The 23,073-nt window shown below is 42.4% G+C and overlaps 1 protein-coding gene across 1 annotated transcript in view; it reads right to left on the bottom strand.

Annotated features, from left to right (window-relative positions):
* Positions 1–23,073, bottom strand: part of LOC112256808 (dystonin-like) — a 186,542-nt gene continuing 163,469 nt past the window's right edge. Inside the window, exons 87-103 of the mRNA XM_042328349.1 lie at positions 22,813–22,982; positions 22,368–22,527; positions 19,123–19,317; positions 18,664–18,792; positions 17,817–17,960; positions 17,193–17,381; positions 16,763–16,898; positions 16,383–16,546; positions 16,083–16,245; positions 14,834–14,988; positions 12,893–12,967; positions 12,766–12,783; positions 9,880–9,997; positions 5,004–5,197; positions 4,491–4,601; positions 1,151–1,283; positions 1–1,033 (exon numbers count right to left, since the gene is read on the bottom strand). Coding sequence (XP_042184283.1) covers positions 780–1,033; positions 1,151–1,283; positions 4,491–4,601; positions 5,004–5,197; positions 9,880–9,997; positions 12,766–12,783; positions 12,893–12,967; positions 14,834–14,988; positions 16,083–16,245; positions 16,383–16,546; positions 16,763–16,898; positions 17,193–17,381; positions 17,817–17,960; positions 18,664–18,792; positions 19,123–19,317; positions 22,368–22,527; positions 22,813–22,982 — 2,508 coding nt within the window. The 3' untranslated portion in view covers positions 1–779. The remainder of the gene's footprint in view (positions 1,034–1,150; positions 1,284–4,490; positions 4,602–5,003; positions 5,198–9,879; positions 9,998–12,765; positions 12,784–12,892; positions 12,968–14,833; positions 14,989–16,082; positions 16,246–16,382; positions 16,547–16,762; positions 16,899–17,192; positions 17,382–17,816; positions 17,961–18,663; positions 18,793–19,122; positions 19,318–22,367; positions 22,528–22,812; positions 22,983–23,073) is intronic.

Raw genomic sequence — 23,073 nt, 5'->3', positions numbered from 1 at the left:
TCAGTGTCCCATGGTAGCTTTCTGCTAGCAGATTTATTACAAAACGTTAACAGCGATCCTTTCCACTCTAGCAAAATGAACCATACACTGACAAATGCACTAAAGAATGTCTACTCAGGGTCCGGGGAGGCCAATGTCCAAGGTAAAATGGCACACATCACTGTAAGTTGACCAAACAAAACAGTACTACCGAAGGTAAGGTGGAGTACTTTAAAGCCTGGATATTGAGGGATTTCTGCGTGAACTTGCCTTCAACAGTCATCTCAGTCAGAACATCATTATTTGCAGTGTTTACTATGTGGTAGGCTACATGTATATTGTATTGCCCTTTAAATGCATTTTGGCAGCACATCATAGCACTTTAAATAGATAATAGATAATTGAGGCATCCCACAGGGTCTGTCACACGCATGTCAGCATACAGAACATTCAGTAACCCTCTCACGAGCACAATGCTGTGTGCTGCCATTCATTAGTGTACAGAATTGTTAGTTGAGCATACAGTGTGGTCTTCTCCGTGTTTTTTTTTTTTCAGTTTCTTTAAACTCTTCAGGTTTAGCGTCAATAAAATAAAATAGTCCGAATAATTTGACATTATTCACAAAAAATTAAATACATTAAGACAAACACAAGGCCATTGGCATTCCATTCTCACTTAATAATAAACAATTTTTCTATTCAACAGAATATTTTACATCTTCACAAGACTTTAAATAATCAACACATACGCCAGTCTCTCTTGTCACTTTGGGCCAACGTGGTTGTCTCAAGGCCCCTGACTATCTCTTGGAGGTCTGGGCCAGTTTGCTGGGAGTCGACCTTCTTTGAGGAGTCGGGATTCTGGAGGGCTTGCCTCCGTGTTGACGTGATGACGAGCGGGGTGTAGCCCGACTGGTGTCACCCACCGTCTCCGATGTGTCGGAGCACACCGATGCGATATCCGAAATGTCGAAGTCTGAAGCATCACTTCCCCTCCGGCTGCTCCCTCGGCTGCCTGCTTTACTTCCAGGTCGGCTGCCGGACCTTCTCGATTCTGGGGGGACAAAAGATTCCGGTATGGTTATTGTCTGGTTACAGCGACTGGTAACTTTAATAGCAGACCCGAACAGCAGAGCCCTTTAGCTGCTTTTCAAAAGGAGGCTCTACTCACCAAACCCTATCGCCTGTCCCCGTGCTTTCATCACAGCAGCATTGATCAGGGTTCCCTGCTCTTCTCCCGACTGGAAACCTTTTCCTGACAAGTATCCAGGGAGCCGCAGTTTACTTCCCTGTATCGGAGTGCTCTGCAAAAGACAGAGCATTTGTTAGCATTTTTCTCTATGTTTACAAAAACATATCTAGGTACACAATGGTAAATCACAGAAGAAGACGATTCTCTAGTCTAGTACATCGACTCTTCGAACACTGGTAATTCTTCTCTAATTAGCATGTTATGCAATGTGGCATTCCGATGAAATCTGATCAAACCCCACGGACATCCAATGTAAGGGGTTATTGTGTTGAATGAAAAGTTGATGTACTGTATGGTATTTCAGGAACAACTTAAACTTGTACAGTGGATTAACAGATAAACAGTTCAACATGCAACACAGAACAGCGGGTCAGTTCTTAGTTTGAGTTAGTTAGAGAAGGTATTTGACAACAGAGAGAATGTTCCACAACGATCACCAGTTAGTACTTTAAAGCATTAAATAAAAAATAAAAACTGAAATCGGGCCTCTAAAAGACAACAAATATACATCTTATGTACTCCCTTCAATCACAATTTTCTCCCTACACCTCCCCTTTGGCCTTAACACTTTGATACTAGCAGATCTGCCTTCTTCATTCTGGGGGATTGTGTAGTGGCGGAAGCTATCCAGACTCTTTAGATCAGGGGTGGTCAAACTTCTGGGCTTGGTTAATTATTTAGAAATGTAAACATGTAAACAATATCTTTTTAGGGTCTTGAAACAAAAGCTTTTTTGAAAGTAATCATAAAATTACAATTCAAACAATCAGATCGCAGCCATATAACAACACATTCTGATTACCATTATTAAAGATGTATAAAACATTTCACCATTGTAGCATAGAAACTGCAACTTAGTTTCTATGTTCATCAGGCTAATAACGTTTTGGGAAAATGTTGCAGTTTTAAAGCACATTTTCTGCAATTCTACACATTTTTCTAAGGGGCAGCGGGAAAATGTAGCAGTCTTGAAACTAATTCCTTGCTATTCTACTCATTTTGCCATGGGGCAGAGAGAACATTTTGCCATGGGGCAGAGAGAACATTTTGCCATGGGGCAGAGAGAACATTTTGCCATGGGGCAGAGAGAACATTTTGCCATGGGGCAGAGAGAACATTTTGCCATGGGGCAGAGAGAACATTTTGCCATGGGGCAGAGAGAACATTTTGCCATGGGGCAGAGAGAACATTTTGCCGTTTTAATGCCTGTGTCCTGCAGTTCTACACATTTTGCCATGAGTGGTGGAAAAAGTACCCAATTGTCATACTTGAGTAAAAGTAAAAAATACCTTAATAGAAAATGACTCAAGTAAAAGTCACCCAGTAAAATACTACTTGAGCAAAAGTATTTGGTTTTAAATATACTTAAGTATCAAAAGTAAAAGTATAATCATTTCAAATTGCTTATATTAAGCAAACCAGATGGCACAATTTTCTTGTTTTTTATTTATTAATGAATAGCCAGAGGCACACTCCATTTACAAATGAAGCATTTGTGTTTAGTGAGTCTGCCAGATCAGAGGCAGTAGGGATGACCAGGCATGTTCTCTTGATAAGTGCATGAATTGGACCATTTTCCTGTCCTGCTAAGCATTCAAAATGTAATGAATACTGTTGTGTGTCAGGAATAACATATGGAGTAGAAAGTACATTATTTTGTTTAGGAATGTAGTGAAGTAAAATTAAAAGTTGTCCAAAATATCAATAGTAAGTACAGATACACACAAAAACGACTTAAGTAGTAATTTAAAGTATTTTTACATAAGTCATGGCTAGTGGTTTAAAGTACTTATCTCATGTTGATATGATATCTGAGTGAGATTGACTAACAAAATCAATGAGGGCCCCCTGCCTTGTCAGTAATTTGACCATGATTACTACAAGGTTAAGATAGCTGACTAGACTAACTTACCTAGCAAACTATAAAATGTTAGCTGACATGGGATAATTGATTGACCGTCAATAGCTATGTTTCCATTAACTTGTCCAGCGATTTTTTTTCGACATTAGAAAGTTTGCATAGAAAATAGATGCAACAATTGCCTGCGAGGGTGCATTTCCATTGAACTATCTTGTGTCGATAAGAACTACTGACTGTAATGGCGTCACACCTAAAAAAAAACATTTAAATCGCAAGAACCTACAGTGTCAAATAAAAATGTAGTGGTTGAAGTGTTTCCATTACCCATTTAGGCAAATTGTGCATTAATAAATTGGCGACAACTGTATGCCTTTCAACCTATCTGTTTCCTGATAGAATGCAAGAAATGAGTTATATTTGCCACATTCTAATGATTCTCATGTGCCTAACGGCTGCCTAGGCTAATCCGGGCCATGGTGAAACTTGCACTCCTGTAGATCTGAGATAATTGAATGGTAAAACTTGTCAGCCAATCAGAAAAGCAAAGTGAAGCAATTCAGTTATTCTTGAAACTCAGGAAAAACATGATTTTTTATAGTTAAATTATTTTTATTTTGCAAGCAGTAGGCTAGGCATTTAGAATTAAAGCTGCAATGTGACATGTTTTTTATAGAGCTGTCACTATCATTGAAAGAATGTCTTGCAAGATCTGTTCTGTGTGCGCTATTTCTATGCTTCCCAATCTTAAGTTTAGTTTTTGTGTCTTTTACTTTCGGTTTTGTTCACCAGCTTCAAACAACTGAAAATACAGTATTTTTAGTTATGGGAAATATATTTCACAGCAGTTTAGATGGTAAAATGACTCTACACTATACTTGCTTGTTTTGTGACATAAACTGAAATTAGGCGAACTATTAGAATTTTAGCCACCAGGAAATGGTAGTGCGATTTCTTCATAGTGCATCTTTAAATGTGGAGTGGAACTTATGGCTATGTGATGACAGCACGTGCCCCACATACCTTAAAAATGATTCGGCAATCATAATTTATTCTAAAAACACAGTTCCCATCATCATTTTTTAGCAATAAAGAAAGATAAAGAAGAAAAAAATCCACTCCTGTCGAACGGATGAAAATGATGTTGATCTTTAGAAAATGTCTTCTTTATCTGCCGTTACCAATATTTAGTTGGCCATGCTTTAGATATTCAATTATTGTGAAGTTAGGGCCAAGGGGAAGGGGTAGGGCTATCTAAGTAGTTATTAGTGTAAAAAGCTACTTTATTTCCTTTTTCCTTTTACTCAGACACTATACAATTCAGTTAGATGGTATTGTAGGAGGCAGCAGTTGTTAGGTTCAGAGCTCTGGAGCGTTCCAGACCCTGTTGATTCACTATACCTCAGAGGATGAACCTTGGCTCTCAAAGGAGTCTGATGATTTAAGAGGAGTGGAGGGTTTGCTGTTTGTCAGCCAGGGTTTATCATAATTGCGAGTTATGTGTTGGGGAGTCTGGGGGAATAATGGCAAGTCAAACACACAAACACAGGGATTCAGATGGAGAAATCAATAACTAAAAGGAGTACAGGTAGACTAAATGAAGAGCTATGATATATGACAAAAGAAAGGAATGATCAAAATATATCAGACAACCAAACACAACGTATATAAACAAATGATAAAATAGACAAATGAAAAGCAATAGATATGGTTGGGAGCATGTGGGGAATGGCAGACAAACCAACACACACCGTTTCTGTAGAAATTGTTCAAATACATCTAGCTTCCTATGGTCATTAAATACAAGTCATTAGCCAATTTTGCTCTGTTGTCAGTGAAGTTAATAAATGTATTTGCTGTGGAAGAAGGAGTATGTAGTCAAAAGTTCCTACCCAGATTGTGGGCGTCTCTTACCTTGGGTGTGCTGGGCAAGGCTGGGTTATTATGCTGGGCCGGACAGCTATGGCTAGAGTTTGACCTGTTGGGAGAGGCAGCTCGTGACGACGGCCGCGACCTACGACCTCTATACCGGAAGCTTGCCATCACCTGAGTGGTGCCCTCTGGGAGAATGAACTTTTCTCGCAGCTCCATGTTTGTCCTGCCTTTGGCTGGGGGGTAAAATATGACAACATACAGTAAGACATATGCATGGTTGATGTATGATTGATTATAAGTAAGGTGAACCTAATTCATTTCAGTGGAGTGAGTAAATGTATGATGAGTGCCTGCTTTTAGAAACAGCAGACCATTTGAAATGAATACAGGTTGTTGTTTATACTATCTGTGATTGGACTATTGTGCAAATAAACACGTGTGAATGAAGGACATGCAGTTTCACATCACTTAGCCACACTGGCAAACTCACTGAAAACAAACAGTCCCAATAGGAAGTGCTGTGAAAAGGACATTCTTAACCGATAGAGATTCATATGGACAGAGTGCTTAATGTACAGTACAACAGACTCACTCTGCACATACAAATCAATAAACGCCTCCAACACCCCAACCTCGCAAAACAAAACAAAATAAAGATACATAGAAGAATCTATGGTCACCCCAGAAAAATGATGATGAATTCCAGTGGCTTAGAACATCAGCCATTTAACTATAAGTAACTATTTCCCCCCCGCATAGCCTTTAGGCGGAAATAGTCAATTGCTGGGAAACCCAGTGATTGTCAGCGGCACTGCAAAAAGAAAAGGTGCACAAAGCCACTGGCTGCTTTTTAGATAGATAGATAGGTAGATAGATAGATAGGTAGATAGATAGATAGATAGATAGATAGATAGATAGATAGATAGATAGATAGATAGATAGATAGATAGATAGATAGATAGATAGATAGATAGATAGATAGATAGATAGATAGATAGATAGATAGATAGATAGATAGATAGATAGACAGCAGATAGAGAGATAGATAGATAGATAGAGACAGCAATAGAGAGAAAGAGAGCGATAGAGAGAGAGAGCGATGAGAGAGAGCGATAGAGAGAGAGAGCACGATGAGAGAGAGAGACAGACAGCGATAGAGAGAGAGACAGCAATAGAGAGAGACAGCCATAGAGAGAGACAGCCATAGAGAGAGACAGCGATAGAGAGAGACAGCGATAGACAGCGAGAGAGAGATAGAGAGAGAGCGATAGAGAGCGATATAGAGAGAGAGAGAGAGCGATAGAGAGAGAGCGATAGAGAGAGAGTGCGATAGAGAGAAAGAACGCGATGACAGAGAGAGAGCGATAGAGAGAGAGAGAGTGATAGAGAGCGAGAGACAGCGATAGAGAGAGAGAGACAACAATAGAGAGAGAGACAGTTAACAATAGATAGACTATAGATAGAGAGAGAGAGAGAGACAGCGATAGATAGAGAGACAACAATAGAGAGAGACAGTTAACAATAGATAGACAATAGATAGAGAGAGACAGCAGGGTAAAGAGAGAGAGACAGCAATAGAGAGAGAGACAGCAATAGAGAGAGAGAGAGGCAGCAATAGCGAGAGAGAGAGAGAGAGACAGCAATAGAGAGGGAGACAGCGATAGAGAGAGACAGCGATAGAGAGTGACAGCGATAGACAGAGAGAGCGATAGAGAGAGATAGAGATATAGAGATCGATAGAGTGACAGCGATAGACAGCGAGAGAGAGCGATAGAGATCGATAGAGAGAGAGCGATAGACAGCGAGAGAGAGCGATAGAGATCGATAGAGAGAGAGCGATAGAGAGAGATAGAGAGATCGATAGAGAGAGATCGATAGAGAGAGAGGCGATAGAGAGAGAGAGCGATAGAGAGAGAGAGCACAATAGACGAGAGAGCGATGGAGAGAGAGAGAGCTATAGAGAGAGAGAGACAGATCGATAGAGAGAGATAGAGATATAGAGATCGATAGAGTGACAGCGATAGACAGCGAGAGAGAGCGATAGAGATCGATAGAGAGAGAGCGATAGACAGCGAGAGAGAGCGATAGAGATCGATAGAGAGAGAGCGATAGAGTGACAGCGATAGACAGCGAGAGAGAGCGATAGAGATCGATAGAGAGAGAGCGATAGAGAGAGCAATAGAGAGAGAGAGATCGATAGAGAGAGAGATCGATAGAGAGAGCAGGCGATAGAGAGAGAGAGCGATAGAGAGAGAGAGCACAATAGACAGCGCGAGAGAGCGATGGAGAGAGAGAGAGCGATAGAGAGAGAGAGAGCTATAGAGAGAGAGAGAGACAGCGATCGATAGAGCGATAGAGAGAGAGGGAGCTATAGAGAGAGCGCGATGAGAGAGCACGATGAGAAAGAGAGAGACAGCGATAGAGAGAGACAGCGATAGAGAGAGAGAGCATGATGAGAGAGAGAGTGATAGAGAGAGCGAGCGAGAGAGAGTGAGAGAGAGAGAGCAACAGAGAGAGCAACAGAGAGACAGCGATAGAGAGTGATAGTGATAGAGAGAGATAGAGAGAGAGCGATAGAGAGAGATAGAGAGAGAGCGATAGAGAGAGAGAGATAGAGAGAGAGAGCGATAGAGAGAGAGAGAGCGATAGAGAGAGAAAGAGCGATAGAGAGAGAGAGAGAGCGATAGAGAGCGAGAGAGCGGTAGAGAGAGAGTGCGATAGAGAGAAAGAGCGCGATGACAGAGAGAGAGCGATAGAGAGAGAGATAGAGAGCGAGAGAGAGGGATAGAGAGAGAGACAGCGATATAGAGAGAGAGACAACAATAGAGAGAGAGAGACAACAATAGAGAGAGAGACAGTTAACAATAGATAGACTATAGATAGAGAGAGAGAGAGAGACAGCGATAGATAGAGACAACAATAGAGAGAGACAGTTAACAATAGATAGACAATAGATAGAGAGAGACAGCAGGGTAAAGAGAGAGAGAGAGAGACAGCGAGACAGCAATAGCGAGAGAGAGAGACAGCAATAGAGAGAGAGACAGCGATAGAGAGAGACAGCGATAGAGAGAGACAGCGATAGAGAGAGACAGCGAGAGAGTGACAGCGATAGACAGCGAGAGAGAGCGATAGAGAGAGATAGAGATATAGAGATCGATAGCGAGAGAGAGCGATAGAGAGAGAGAGTGATAGAGAGAGAGTGCGATAGAGAGAGCAATAGAGAGAGAGAGAGAGATCGATAGAGAGAGATCGATAGAGAGAGATCGATAGAGAGAGAGAGCGATAGAGAGAGAGAGCGATAGAGAGAGAGTGCGATAGAGAGAGCAATAGAGAGAGAGAGAGAGATCGATAGAGAGAGATCGATAGAGAGAGATCGATAGAGAGAGAGAGCGATAGAGAGAGAGAGCGGTAGAGAGAGAGTGCGATAGAGAGAAAGAGCACGATGACAGAGAGACAGCGATAGAGAGAGAGAGAGCGATAGAGAGTGACAGCGATAGACAGCAAGAGAGAGCGATAGAGAGAGATAGAGATAAAGAGATCGATAGAGAGAGAGAGAGCGATAGAGAGAGACAGCGATAGAGAGTGACAGCGATAGACAGCGAGAGAGAGCGATAGAGAGAGATAGAGATATAGAGAGAGAGCGATAGAGAGAGAGAGCGATAGAGAGAACAATAGAGAGAGAGAGAGAGAGAGAGAGAGCGATATAGAGAGATCGATAGAGAGAGATCGATAGAGAGAGCAGGCGATAGAGAGAGAGAGCGATAAAGAGAGCGCAATAGACAGCGCAAGAGAGCGATAGAGAGAGAGAGCTATAGAGAGAGAGACAGCGATCGAGAGAGCGATAGAGAGAGAGGGAGCTATAAAGAGAGCGCGATGAGAGAGCGCGATGAGAAAGAGAGAGACAGCGATAGAGAGACAGCGATAGAGAGAGAGAGCACGATGAGAGAGAGAGTGAGAGAGAGAGAGAGCGAGAGAGAGCGAGAGAGAGCGAGAGAGAGCAACAGAGAGAGCAACAGAGAGACAGCGATAGAGAGTGATAGCGATAGAGAGCGATAGACATAGATAGAGAGAGAGATAGAGCGATAGAGAGAGCGATAGGGAGCGATATAGAGAGACAGAGCAAGAGAGAGAGACAGAGAGAGAGCGATAGAGAGAGAGAGCGATAGAGAGAGAGAGAACTGGTGTTAGCCTGGAGGTCAGTAAGTAAAGAGAGATTCAGAAGCAGGTGATGTGACTCAGAGAAAATGACGGCATGCATGAAGACCCACAGACCACTGGATAACAGGAGAGTGTGAGTGGAGTCGCTTTATGGGAACGCCATTCACAATGAGCACTCCAACACACCCATTTTGTACACACACCCACACATTAACCCCCTTACACATACGGTGATGCAGACACACATACCACTGGGGGGTTCATGGAGCAAGGTGAGAAAGTGTGAGATTTGTTGCCAACCTATAGGAGACTGAGTAATTGAAGAGTTTGATTCCGAGCGCAACATTTTACTCCCGTGGTGATGAACTGGAGAGGAAGGCGTAGGAAGCAGTAGGCAGCAGTAGGAAGCAGTAGGAAGGCATTTAGCAGGAAAATTTAAACACATAAATAGAGGAACTTCTGCATGGCAGTAGGATCTGATACTGTAAGCAGTAGAGTAGCAACATACACTCAGACACACACTCAGATTCTACATGCCACATTCAGCCTTATCCAGCCATATCATTTAATCAGAGTGAAACCCATTACACAACATCAAATCATATGGTAATAAATACTGAATCAGCTGGAGCACCGCTATCTAAAAATAGACAATTAAAACATAAGTGACACACGAGTGAAACCGAATCCAGAGATTTCCCTTTCTTAAAATGAATGACATTTTCTAAAGTTTACCCTGTCCTGTCTGGTGCCTTACCTCGACACGGGTCGTTCTTTACAAGGAACTCATCCAGAGCCATCCAGCCTCCACCAACGCGCACCATCACAGTGCTCCGCAGGATCCGCACCAGACGCAGCTGCTGGGAGTCTCCGAACTGCAGAGGGAGGACAGAGAGGAAGGTGAGGCCGGGAGTCACTGAGCACTACTCTGCATCAACAACACTGGACAAGACTTGAAGCTGTGCAACACCAGAAACCAGCAGATGCTACAATTTGGAGATTGTTAGGAGGAAGTTTATCCGTCTATGAGTTGGTGCCTGATTACATTGTGTCTTCTGACTTGTGGATTACAACAACTAGTTATACATATGAAATATGACTTAACTAAAATGGATTTCACTTCATCACTAGATGAGAGAGGATGGTTTTGCTGTCTGGTTTCTTTCTTGTGTTGCTCAGCTAAGCCCATTGATTGAGACACAAAGCAACAACATCAAGGTTTCATTCTCATAGACACAAATGGAGGGTCAATCCAACTGGTTTTGCCTTCCCAGAATGTATTAGTGCATTCATCATTGTCAACCATGTGGGATTGGTGTGTGACTTGTGAAATTGGGATACATTGATTTGTAATTGAGGTGAAATGGGTAACACTTTACTTGATACCCCCTGTCAACAGGCTTATCGTAGCCTACATACATCTGTCATAATCATGATATAACAACTAGTATTTTGACTGGTTAGGGCATCTGAGGTCAATATCATTGTTATGACAATGTTATATATCCCTTATGATTAAGGTTGCAAGTAAATGTAATAATTAGTAAGTTAATAATTTGTCATTAATCAATATTGTCATTTATCAATATTATAATTTAGGAATGTTTACTCATTTTTTCACATTTTCAACTGGAAACTCCTATTACAGGCTGTATAATATAAAGAGCATTAGACTGAAGAGATGATACTCAACCACTAGGGGGCACTATAGTGTTGCAGTCTATCCTTACCTTCTTTTGGGACATGTTTGTTATTTTCGACTTTACTATGGGCTGTTTGCATGTATCTTGCAAAGCTTTCAAACAAGCCTGATATGGAGGGTGAACAAACAGCCAAGCGTCATAAGAAGAGTATTTGCAGGAGAAGCCAGCCAGTTGGATATGGCCAAGGTGTTAGCAGATTTGACAACACAACAACCATGGCCTCATGCTTTCCATCAAACATTGTCACATCATAGCACAATCAATAGCACAAACAGACAAAACGGACAAAATCTCCTGCAAACCAACAACGTGAACAGTTGCACTTTCTATCACTACAGAACAAACCACCATATTCATAGATGCATTGACATTGATGGAGGAACCAATGCAGCTGAGCTCCAATGAGGAACAACATGGGGGATGGCATCTTATCATCTCTCTAGTCAACCACGGTGTAAACAATCAAACATGACCACACATTGATGAGCCTCCAGTTAGGTGCCTATTGTAACAATCTCATTTAAATTCATGTGATTCCCATAATGATTGAATGACACTGGTGAATTTTGTGATCAAGTACAGTAAAAGTGATGAATTGTTTGGAAAATGATCTGGAGAATAAAAATAGTCACAACAAATGGCTTAAGAATGCCCATTTACCAGAATACAGCTTTCCAAAACCGCAACGTGTAGGTGGGGGGTTACATTCTGACTGTCCCTGTTTGCTATTATCTCATCATCATGTAAGCAGTGAACCAGACCAAACTGTCAAAAAAATTGTTTAAGTTGATTTTGAGTAATAAACGAATACAAACTGGTGAACAAGACACACATTATCTTACAAATACATGCTGTATACTGTTTGTTTCCCCTATATACCCCTATTCATTCTCCTCAACAAACAGCCATCAATGTTTCAGAAAGTGAATGGACCATTCATTTTATATGAGTTATGTATCCTGTATCGCAACATGCATTTCTTTGCCCGTTTGAACTCAATCAAATAAAATCAAGCAAGATAATGTCCTAACAATGGGAAAGGTGTTCGCACATCTTTAAAGGGAAAGCAGTTAATGTTTGTTGAACAAAAAAGCTGTTATACAAAGTCATGTCAGCCATTACTGAGACAAATCAATCACAGGAAATAAAAGAGAAGCAACAGGCAACCACACATTAAAAGCATTCTAAATCCCAAACTGCCCAAATGGTCCAATTATAGCACATGAGGGGGGAAAAACCTGGAAAACCTATTATTTCTTATTGGAAGCTCAAAAGCAACTACAAATAAGAGGGAATAATTGAATCAGCATTGGACTTCAAAGCATTATAACACTTGACTGCCTTACATGCTGATTTGTAGTTTTAGAAATGATCACAAGCTCAATGTTATTTCCTATCTAAATAAGAGCATTACTGTCACTATTTTTATCTGCACAATCAACCAGTAAAGGTTATATATACACAAAGATGCATTTTATGACACTGTGGCCATTTCATTCTTGGCATGAGCTGAAGAAAGCCCATGACCCAAAAGGGGATTATTTTATTGCACAGTCATTCCTAGCAGGCTACTACATCAATGGTCCTCCACCTGCACCAGTTATAGGCACCAGCTGCTTTCCCACGCCAGCCAGACCCAATCCAATATCCCAACTACTTATGCCGGTGGAACTACCCACATAGCTATTATTATTATCATAGACTCATAAACAAATTAAAAGTGAGCCTTTTCAAGTGAATGGAAATGTCTGAAAGAATTATTGCTGTCTAGTGTATCTACTTCTGAGTTCCATCGTGATTATGTCTTGGAAGACTCTTGGCAAAATGTTAATGTTAATTGGAAAAGAAACAGGGTCAACAAAAAAGAGAGGAGGGGTTGATTAGGCACAGCACCACATCATAGATAACGACAAAGAGCGGCCTGAGCCTGTCATATGTACCTGGTTTCCAAGGTAGAACTGGTCGTGGAAGGGACAATGAAAAAAAGTTACAAATTAGTTTTTCATAAAGCACATGTTTCACTGAACACTTAAGGTAACGTATAGGGTATTCACAAAATCCTCTTACCCTGTATTTGTTGGCACCAATTTGCTCAACTTGGAATCGTTTAGGACACTTGCATTTTGCCACTTGGCGTGTGACCTACAAAAAAACAAACATTATTTAGACATCATTTATATTGCAGGAAGGTAATACATTAGTTCCATTGATTTACGGCAGGGATCATCAACTAGATTCAGCTGTGGACTGATTTGTTCTTGAGCGGATGGCCGGGAGACCGGAACATAATTACAAATCATTTGTAGACTGCAAATAGACCGCAAAAATATAAACTCAGCAAAAAAAGAAACGTCCTCTCACTGTCAACTGCGTTCATTTTCAGAAAACTTGTGTAAATAATTGTATGAACATAACAAGATTCAACAACTGAGACATAAACTGAACAAATTCCACAGACATGTGACTAACAGAAATGGAATAATGTGTCCCTGAACAAAATCAAAAGTAACAGTCAGTATCTGGTGTGGCCACCAGCTGCATTAAGTACTGCAGTGCATCTCCTCCTCATGGACTGCACCAGATTTGCCAGTTCTTGCTATGAGAAGTTACTCTTCCACCAAGGCATCTGCAAGTTCCCGGACATTTCTGGGGGGGAAATGGCCCTGGCCCTCACCCTCCGATCCAACAGGTCCCTGTGGGATTGAGATCCGGGCTCTTCGCTGGCCATGGCAGAACACTAATATTCCTGTCTTGCAGGAAATCACACACAGAACGATGTATGGCTGGTGGCATTGTCATGCTGGAGTGTCATGTCAGGATGAGTCTGGAGGAAGGCTACCACATGAGGGAGGAGGGTGTCTTCCCTGTAATGCACAGCGTTGAGATTGCCTGCAATGACAAGCTAAGTCCACCCCAGACCATGACGGACCATCCACCTCCAAATCGATCCAGCTCCAGAGTACAGGCCTCGATGTAACAGTCATTCCTTCGACGATAAGCGCAAATCCGACCATCACCCCTGATGAGACAACACTGTGACTTGTCAGTGAAGAGCACTTTTGCCAGTCCTGTCTGGTCCAACGATGGTGGGTTTATGCCCATAGGCGACATTGTTGACTGGGATGTCTGGTGAGAACCTACTTTACAACAGGCCTACAAGTCCTCAGTCCAGCCTCTCTCAGCCTATTGCAGACAGTCTGAGCACTGATGGAGGGATTGTGCGTTCCTGGTGTAACTCGGGCAGTTGTTGTTTCCATCCTGTACCTGTCCTGCAGGTTTGATGTTCGGATGTACCAATCCTGTGCAGGTGTTGTTACAAGTGGTCTGCCACTGCGAGGACGATCAGCTATCCGTCCTGTCTCACTGTAGCGCTGTCTTACGCGTACATTGCAATTTATTGCCCTTGCCACATCAGCAGCCCTCATGCCTCCTTGCAGCATGCCTAAGGCACGTTCACGCAGATGAGCAGCTGATTTTTCAGACCCTGGGCATCGTACTTTTGGTGTTTTTCAGAGTCAGTAGAAAGGCCTCTTTAGTGTCCTAAGTTTTCATAACTGTTACCTTAATTGCCTACCGTCTGTAAGCTGTTAGTGTCTTAACGACTGTTCCACAGGTGCATGTTCATTAATTGTTTATGGTTCATTGAACAAGCATGGGAAACAGTGTTTAAACCCTTTACAATGAAGATCTGTGAAGTTATTTGGATTTTTACAAATTATCATTGAAAGACAGGATCCTGAAAAAGGGACGTTTCTTTTTTCTTCGTTTATAATATTTGATTAAAACATAATCATTTCAAACCATGCTTGCATTTGTATACAATCACGTGTCTCTCTATTATGTGTGGGAACTTTGGAACTGGTGTTTTTACAGTCTTTTATGTCCAACAATGAAACAATGTTTTTGCTCAGAAAACTTAGGGGGCCAAATAAAACCACCTGCAGGCCACCAGTTGGGGGAACCCTGATTTACGGTCTGAGTTAAATGTCAACACATATACAGTAGTACCTCATCTTCAATTTTGTCTGCATCTGTGAGGGGTTTGTATGCCTCTTTGTTGGGATGAAGAGCAGCCACAAACTCATAGTAGTCGATGTAGCCGTCACCATCCCGGTCAAATATGTCTGCCACCGCACTCATCTCCAGCCGACTGGTAGGGAATTCTGGAATGTAAAATAAAAAAACAGGGGTAAGACGCTCAATGCATTTTCACACTAGCATACTGAACTGAATCGTACTGTGCTGGCTCAGATATTTTATTTTCGCATTGTTCTTTCCAGCATAGTTACATCTATGGTGAATGTGTAACCAGGCCAGCCCAGAGCAGCTCAGCTTGGCTTGGCTCTGTAATGTGAAGAGGGTATAGGTCAGGAGTGTGAGGGTACAGGTCAGGAGTGTGAGGGTACAGGTCAGGAGTGTGAGGGTACAGGTCAGGAGTGTGAGGGTATAGGTCAGGAGTGTGAGGGTACAGGTCAGGAGTGTGAGGGTACAGGTCAGGAGTGTGAGGGTACAGGTCAGGAGTGTGAGGGTACAGGTCAGGAGTGTGAGGGTTGTGAGGGTACAGGTCAGGAGTGTGAGGGTACAGGTCAGGAGTGTGAGGGTACAGGTCAGGAGTGTGAGGGTACAGGTCAGGAGTGTGAGGGTACAGGTCAGGAGTGTGAGGGTACAGGTCAGGAGTGTGAGGGTATAGGTCAGGAGTGTGAGGGTACAGGTCAGGAGTGTGAGGGTACAGGTCAGGAGTGTGAGGGTACAGGTCAGGAGTGTGAGGGTACAGGTCAGGAGTGTGAGGGTACAGGTCAGGGTGTCAGGCAGCCTAGCATTTAAGAGCTTTGGGCCAGTAATTGAAAGGTTACTGGTTTGAATCCCCGAGCTGACTAGGTGAAAAATCTGTTGATGTGCTCTTGAGCAAGGCACTTAAACCTAATTGCTTCTGCAAGTCGCTCTGGATAAGATGCTAAATGTAATTTTGCCCGGGGGCCAAATTGGTTATATTTCCTCGCTGTCAAAATTAGCAAAACATTTTCCGATATCCATAGTTTTTCAATGCTCCCTGACTGTCAATAAACTATATGAATGTAGGTCCATTATTATTTCTACACAGATTCAATTTGGTTTTAGTAATTTTCAAGTATATTAAGTTCGTTCCCCTCAACCCACTCACAATTGTATTTTCTAATTTAATATATATAGATATAGATATATATTTTTTTTACTCAAACCACCTGCAAGCCAGATTGGATCCTCTCACAAGACTTACTGGAGGAGAGGATGCCTTCAATGAACTCCTGTCTGGTGACCTTTCCATCCTGGTCCTTGTCAATGCGTCTGAAGAAGTCCATGACACGTGACTTCTTATGGTTCATCCATCGCATGTAGCGCTTCCGCCACACGTCAAAGTCAAAGTTGGCAAATTCCTTCAGCTGAAAAAAATAAACCACAATACATTGTACACTATGACATACGTTGTACTGCACATAGTGATCATTTCTAAATGTCTCCATAAAGCACATAAAGTCATGAACATTTAGCTAACATAGGGTTAAATGATCAGATGTACCTCCTCAAGTCTGTCCATAGCATCGTTGAGTTTCCTCCTCCTGTCCAGGGCCAGTAGCCACACCTGCTGCCACTTGCTGACCAACAGGTTGACCCTGGGGTTCTTGGTCACTATGGGAGGCTGTGACGCTGATGGGTACATGGCTTGTGTGGGAGAACGCTTTCCTGTAAGTGAAAAACAACCTCCTGTTTAGTGATACCGCTTTTCCATTGTATAACTTTTGTTCTATACCAGAAAAAACATAGGAATGATATCATTTCGGGGACAGAGAGAGTGAGGTAAGCTATGAGGATGTTGTGTCATGGTACAGGCAGTGCATCAGAGCAGGGCCAGATGGCTGAGGTCAGGGTGTTTAGGGGGCCCCTGGTAGGGGTACATACTTCCACCTCTTCCTTTCTCCAGGACAGGGATTTGGGACTGGATGGCAGGCTCGCTACCACCCACAGCCTTTCTTTTGTGTGTCTTGGTGATCGTGTCAACATCTGGTTGTTTCCTGGTCATTTCCTCCATGAATGTCTGCAGGGCCACACAAAAACAACATGTTTTCAGTTTGTACTGTATACCGTATTCACTTCAAAGGCAATGTACATGCATGCACAGTACACATAGAGTAACTCATGTTACTAGAAAGAGGGAGCTACTCTTCTAATAACAATTCTAGTACTACCAGACTGGCATTGAACAGCATTGCAGTGGGAAATGTTTGACCAACCAAGCACCAGGTAATACACCAAACTCCACCTTCTACAATTTGCTTCCTTTACATCATATAGTAAAGGAGGATAACACAAGCCCCTGGTCACACTGTACCTGGTGTTCAGCAATAAGAGCTTTGACCTCGTCTATCTCCTGAGGCAGGACCTCCTTGTCCTTCTCATTGAGTGTTGCCTCAGCCCATTGCAGCCAGCCCAGCAGACCCTCCAGCAGCTCCTGAGTGGCAAGCAGATCACTGAGGGCCATGGCCAGGCGCTGCTGGTGCTGCCGTGCCCAAGCCTGAACCTAATATGGAGAAACGTGAATAATCAATTTAATGCAGCTGGTAATTTAGCAGATGCTTTTATCCAAAGCAAACCACAATTGAAAGTGATATATATTCAGTAACATGTGGTCCATGCGAATTCAAACCCACAACTCTGGTGTTAGTAGCACCATGCTCAAACCCACTGAGACATTGGAACAACCCAGTGAGTCATTTCAACCCCCAACAACAAGAATTACATTCATGGCTTTTCACTTAAACTAGGATTAGGTACAGCCAAGTGAGAAAGTACTGTATCGGTATGACTGAGAAACGCGAAGAAACATCCTGGCAAGCATTGAGGTTATGCAAGTGATATTTAAGGAGATGGCAGACTGCTTTGCCATGATATAGGCGTATGATCTGTCACCCTCCAGTATGACGCACAGCAGACAGGCATGTAAGTGTTCACTGACCTCCTCGAACCGGGCTTTAATGATGGTGTTCCAGTGTTTGATGGTGGTGATAGAATCTGGATGGCAGATGGTCAAGATAGCCTCCCCCATACTGGTGGCTTTGTTCAGGCCTACTCCCTTCTCCTCCTGCTTCTTCATGAACTCCTGAAAGAGAACGGTTGGCTTCCATTAGCAATCGACAATGTTTGCGTCAAAATATAAATAAAAAAGAAACCTAGCAGCCAGTATCTCTGTTTCTCTGTTCCTCTTTCAATACCTGGTCAAGTGGAGATGAAGAAAGTAATGACATGTGAAGTCAGGGGAAAGTATTTTAGATCCAGTGAGATCATGCTTGAGGAAAAGTCAATATTGTGAAGCAGTTGGAATGGAATATCAAACCACCATGTAAAATCCATGTATGGCATTTCTACTTTTACTGGCAAGTGCAATGGACGTGTAAAGACTGTCAAAGTGAAGTGTGTTTTTAATGTCGACACTACATTATGAGAGTACCTCAGCAGAAAATAATGATAGTCGAGTGGAGAAACAAACCCACATTCTCTGCAAATAGCTGCCTTAACTGCCATATGTTTGAGCTAGGTACTATTTTGCTCAGGATGAAAATAGTTCCATGCAAGCCTGATCCCTAAAGCATATACAAGGCTTTAATAGCCCAGAAAAACTCTTAATCTATGGCCCGATATTGCATTTCACATTTGGTCAGCTTTTATCTAAAAGCTTTATTCTATATTATGGATATTGCGGGATTTTGCTTTAGGGACCTTTGTGTCCCACCTGGAAGTTAATCTGTAGGGAAACACTGTGTTATTCTATAGGATGACGATGTTCCAGGTTAAATGTCACTTGCCTTGTGCTGCTCGATAAGAGCCCTGAGGGCATCCTCGTCGTCGGGCAGGGTGCCATGGAAACGAAGGCTCTGCTCAGCCTCGGCCAGCCACTCCAGCAGGATATGGACCGTAGAGTGGAACTCCTCAGCCTGCAGCCAGAGGACAGGGGACAGAGAGGTTCACCAACACACAGGTCTGCAAAAAGCATTCCTCTAAGCACTCAGCCAGGTCCGAATGGTTGCATTCCAGGATTATTTTTTTAGCAGACACACTGCACTACTCAGTAGATTGCTATGATCTTATGAATGATGTTCCTAAGACGTTTAACAGATCTCTTTTGTTATATTAACCCATCCACCACTCCCCAAAACTTTATTAGATCCGATCATCTGTGAAACTGAATAAAAAGATGACCTGCAATGCCACAAATGTAATTTGAATAGGTGATATAGAGAGGTTTGGCATAGTGATAGTCCTACCTGACACAATGCCTGTTCCAGCCGAGTCTGTTTAGATACTGAGCGGGCGCACACAGTCTCCCAGCGAGCGCTCAGCTCCTGCATCTGAGCTTTGACCCAAGATGAGTCTTCATGGCTGCTCTCAATCAGGTCCTTAGCCGAACGCTTCAGGGCCGCAACGCTCCCCGTCCTCTTCCCCAGCTCCTTTTGGAACACCTGGAAGATACGTCAGAGAGAGAACTAATGAGACACGACACACAGACACAGAGATACATAGAAACAAACACACAGAGAAACATGTAAACAAACACACAGACACAGAGAAACATGGAAGCAAACACACAGACACAGAGAAACATGGAAGCAAACACACAGGCACACATACATACGCACACTGACGCACACTCATGTTTCCCAATAACCACAAACTCCATCTATCCATTACTGAATACACAGCATTTTGCCACATCACACGTAATTATTGCTAGAATATCCCTTGTGCCAATATAAATTAGACCAAGTTATACAAACAGTCATCTAGCACCATTTCCCTCAGGGCTAAGCTGTGGTCCTAAACAAAATAACCTAAATCAACACTGATTGTGAAAAAAAAGGTTAATACAGTTCAACAGGCCTGAAACCTGTCCAGCTAACACACTAACATTGTGCTAAAAGCACTTCCAATTTGAACAGCATTGGGAAGGTTATTTTCTAAATGTCATCTGTTACAGTTACTTGTTACCTGTCCAAAATTGTAATCAGTAACGTAACTTATGGATTACCCAAACTCAGTGATGTATTTGGTTTACTTTCAGTTACATTTGGATGACTTTCCCCTTAAGAAGCATTAGAAGAAGACAAAAAGGATCCATCAAACGTATTTGGTGTGTCATCATAGTGGTCTCTGATTTGTGGTCAGACTCACTCAGATGGAACAAACTTAAACTTGTGCCTTTTTTCAATGCTGATTTGAATGTGATGGAGAAAACAAAAAGGTGTCATCATGTACTGTTTTGCAAATATCCAAGAGGTAATTATCTAGTTTTTTAAAAAGTATCTGTAATCTGATTACATGTAACCGATTAAAGTGGCTAGCGAAAGTATTCACCCCCCTTGGCATTTTTCCTATATTGTTGCCTTACAACCTGGAATTAAAATATATGTTTGGGGGGTTGTATCATTTGATTTACACAACATGCCTACCACTTTGACGATGCAAATATTTTTATTGTAAAACAAACAAGACCAAAAAACTGAAAACTTGAGAGTGCATAACTATTCACCCCCCAATGTCAATACTTTCTAGAGCCACCTTTTGCAGCAATTACAGCTGCAAGTCTCTTGGGGTATGTCTCTATAAGCTTCGCACATCTAGCCACTGGGACTTTTGCCCATTCTTCAAGGCAAAACTGCTCCAGCTCCTTCAAATTGGATGGGTTCTGCTGGTGTACAGCAATCTTTAAGTCATACCACAGATTCTCAATTGGATTGAGGTCTGGGCTTTGACTAGGCCATTCCAAGACATTTAAATGTTCCCCTTAAACCACTCAAGTGTTGCTTTAGCAGTATGCTTAGGGTCATTGTCCTGCTGGAAGGTGAACCTCCGTCCCAGTCTCCAATCTCTGGAAGAGTGAAACAGGTATCCCTCAAGAATTTCCCTGTATTTAGCGCCATCCATCATTCCTTCAATTCTGACCAGTTTCCCAGTCCCTGCCGATGAAAAACATACCCACAGCATGGGGATGGTGCTCTCGGGGTGATGAGAGGTGTTGGGTTTGTGCCAGACATAGCGTTTTCCTTAATGGCCAAAAATATCCAATTTAGTCTCATCTGACTAGAGTACCTTCTTCCATATGTTTGGAGAGTATCCCACATGCCTTTTGATGAATACTTGCTTATTTTTTTCTTTAAGCAATGGCTTTTTTTCTGGCCATTCTTCCGTAAAAGCCCTGCTCTGTGGAGTGTACAGATTAAAGTGGTCCTTTGGACAGATACTCCAATCTCCGCTGTGGAGCTTTGCAGCTCCTTCAGGGTTATCTTTGGTCTCTTTGTTGCCTCTCTAATTAATGCCCTCCTTGCCTGGTCCGTGAGTTTTGGTGGGCGGCCCTCCCTTGGCAGGTTTGTTGTGGTGCCATATTCTTTCCATTTAAAAAAATGGATTTAATGGTGCTCCATGGGATGTTCAAAGTTGATTTTTTTTATAACACAACCCTGATCTGTACGTCTCCACAACTTTGTCCTTGACCTGTTTGGAGAGCTCCTTGGTCTTCATGGTGCCGCTTGCTTGGTGGTGCCCCTTGCTTGGTGGTGCCCCTTGCTTAGTGGTGTTGCAGACTCTGGGGCCTTTCAGAACAAGTGTATATATACTGAGATCATGTGACACTTAGATTGCACACAGGTGGACTTCATTTAACTAATTATGTGACTTCTGAAGGTAATTGGTTGCACCAGATCTTATTTAGGGGCTTCATAGCAAAGGGGGTGAATAGATACGCACGCACCGCTTTTCCATTTTTAAAAAAAATATTATTATTTGACAAGTTTTTTTTTTTTTCATTTCACTTCACCAATTTGGACTATTTTGTGTATGTACATTACATGAAATCTAAATAAAAATACATTTAAATTACAGGTTGTAATGCAACAAAATAGGAAAAACGCCAATGGGGATGAATACTTTTGCAAGGCACTGTACATGTTACCCCCCAACCTTGCTTCTGCACCCCCATGAAGTCATCTGGATGAATTTGAAGGACATATATGGAGGGTGACTAAACCAAGCTCTGACTGTTGATCTACTTCAGCGCAGTGACTCAGATATCCTGCCAGGCCATGCACCTTTTATTTCTCTGTGCCTCAGCAATCTCTTGTCTCTGCCAATTCAAACCAGTGTTTTGTCACATAACACAAGTTCCATTTCCGACAAACATTTACGGGGGGAAACAAATTACCGCTCTCGGGGCCATAATCCTATTTCATATATTTAGCCTATGAGCCACAGGAAGGAGAATAAAATACGCTGAACAATGAGAACAGCAAATCCACACACAGTGTAGCTTCTGAATTTTGACTCCTATTACATGGTACACAAATAGGTAGGATATGTTTGAGCTTTAGAATCAAGTCAGATACATTTGCTTAGGCCCAGGAGGCACCTACTGCCATTGTTCCCTTGAACAAGGCACTTATCCCCCAAACTGCTCCAAGGCTATGACTCATGTGGCTGCACAATAAAGATCTATTCTACGAATGTTTATTTTTTTTACCTTGTGACTGTCAATGAGATTAAGGACCAGGTCTATATCTCCATGTACTGGCTGGTCCTCGGCCAGCTGAGGCTCCACTCTGTACAGCCAGTCAATCAGGGCCTGGAGGGCATCAGTAAACTGACCAGAGAACAGCAGTGCCTCCTCAAGCTTGTTTTGCCTGAGAGGAAACACAGATCATTATTTGTGAAAATACTTAATGACCCCTGACAGCAGAAACTATCATTGTATTCTATTATATATGCAATATCATTACGATTTGACAGCAACACTCAACTGCGGCAATATGCCTTTGAAAGGAATTATAGTTGAATCACAGTATATCCAAAGTCTTCACAAAGCCCACAGTTTCAGTATCCATCATTATCAAGATTAGATGAAAATATATAATAATATGCATATTATGTGTCCAATACATAGCAATGTGCAGGTCATGTCCTCTTACCTCTCAACTGACTTGCCACAGACAGTGTCCCACTTGTCCCTCAGTTCACTCAGCATGTCATCCAGCTTCTGGTTGTCGTCCTGCAGTGACGTCTTGTCCTTCAGGGCGCGTCCCGTACGACTGGTTGTGTCATACACCGAATGTTTGCTCCCCAGCGCCTTCTGAAACTCCTGCGTGAACCAATGGTGGAGAGACATGGTCATTATATAGGCTAGTTTATCCTATCCAAGTCAGCCTGTGGCTGGTTTTTAGCCTCATCTC

This window comes from Oncorhynchus tshawytscha, linkage group LG01 (assembly GCF_018296145.1).
Source record: "Oncorhynchus tshawytscha isolate Ot180627B linkage group LG01, Otsh_v2.0, whole genome shotgun sequence".
NCBI classification, from domain to species: domain Eukaryota; kingdom Metazoa; phylum Chordata; class Actinopteri; order Salmoniformes; family Salmonidae; genus Oncorhynchus; species Oncorhynchus tshawytscha.
The sequence above is the reverse complement of the archived record's forward strand: the minus strand, read 5'-3'. Positions and strand labels throughout refer to the sequence as shown.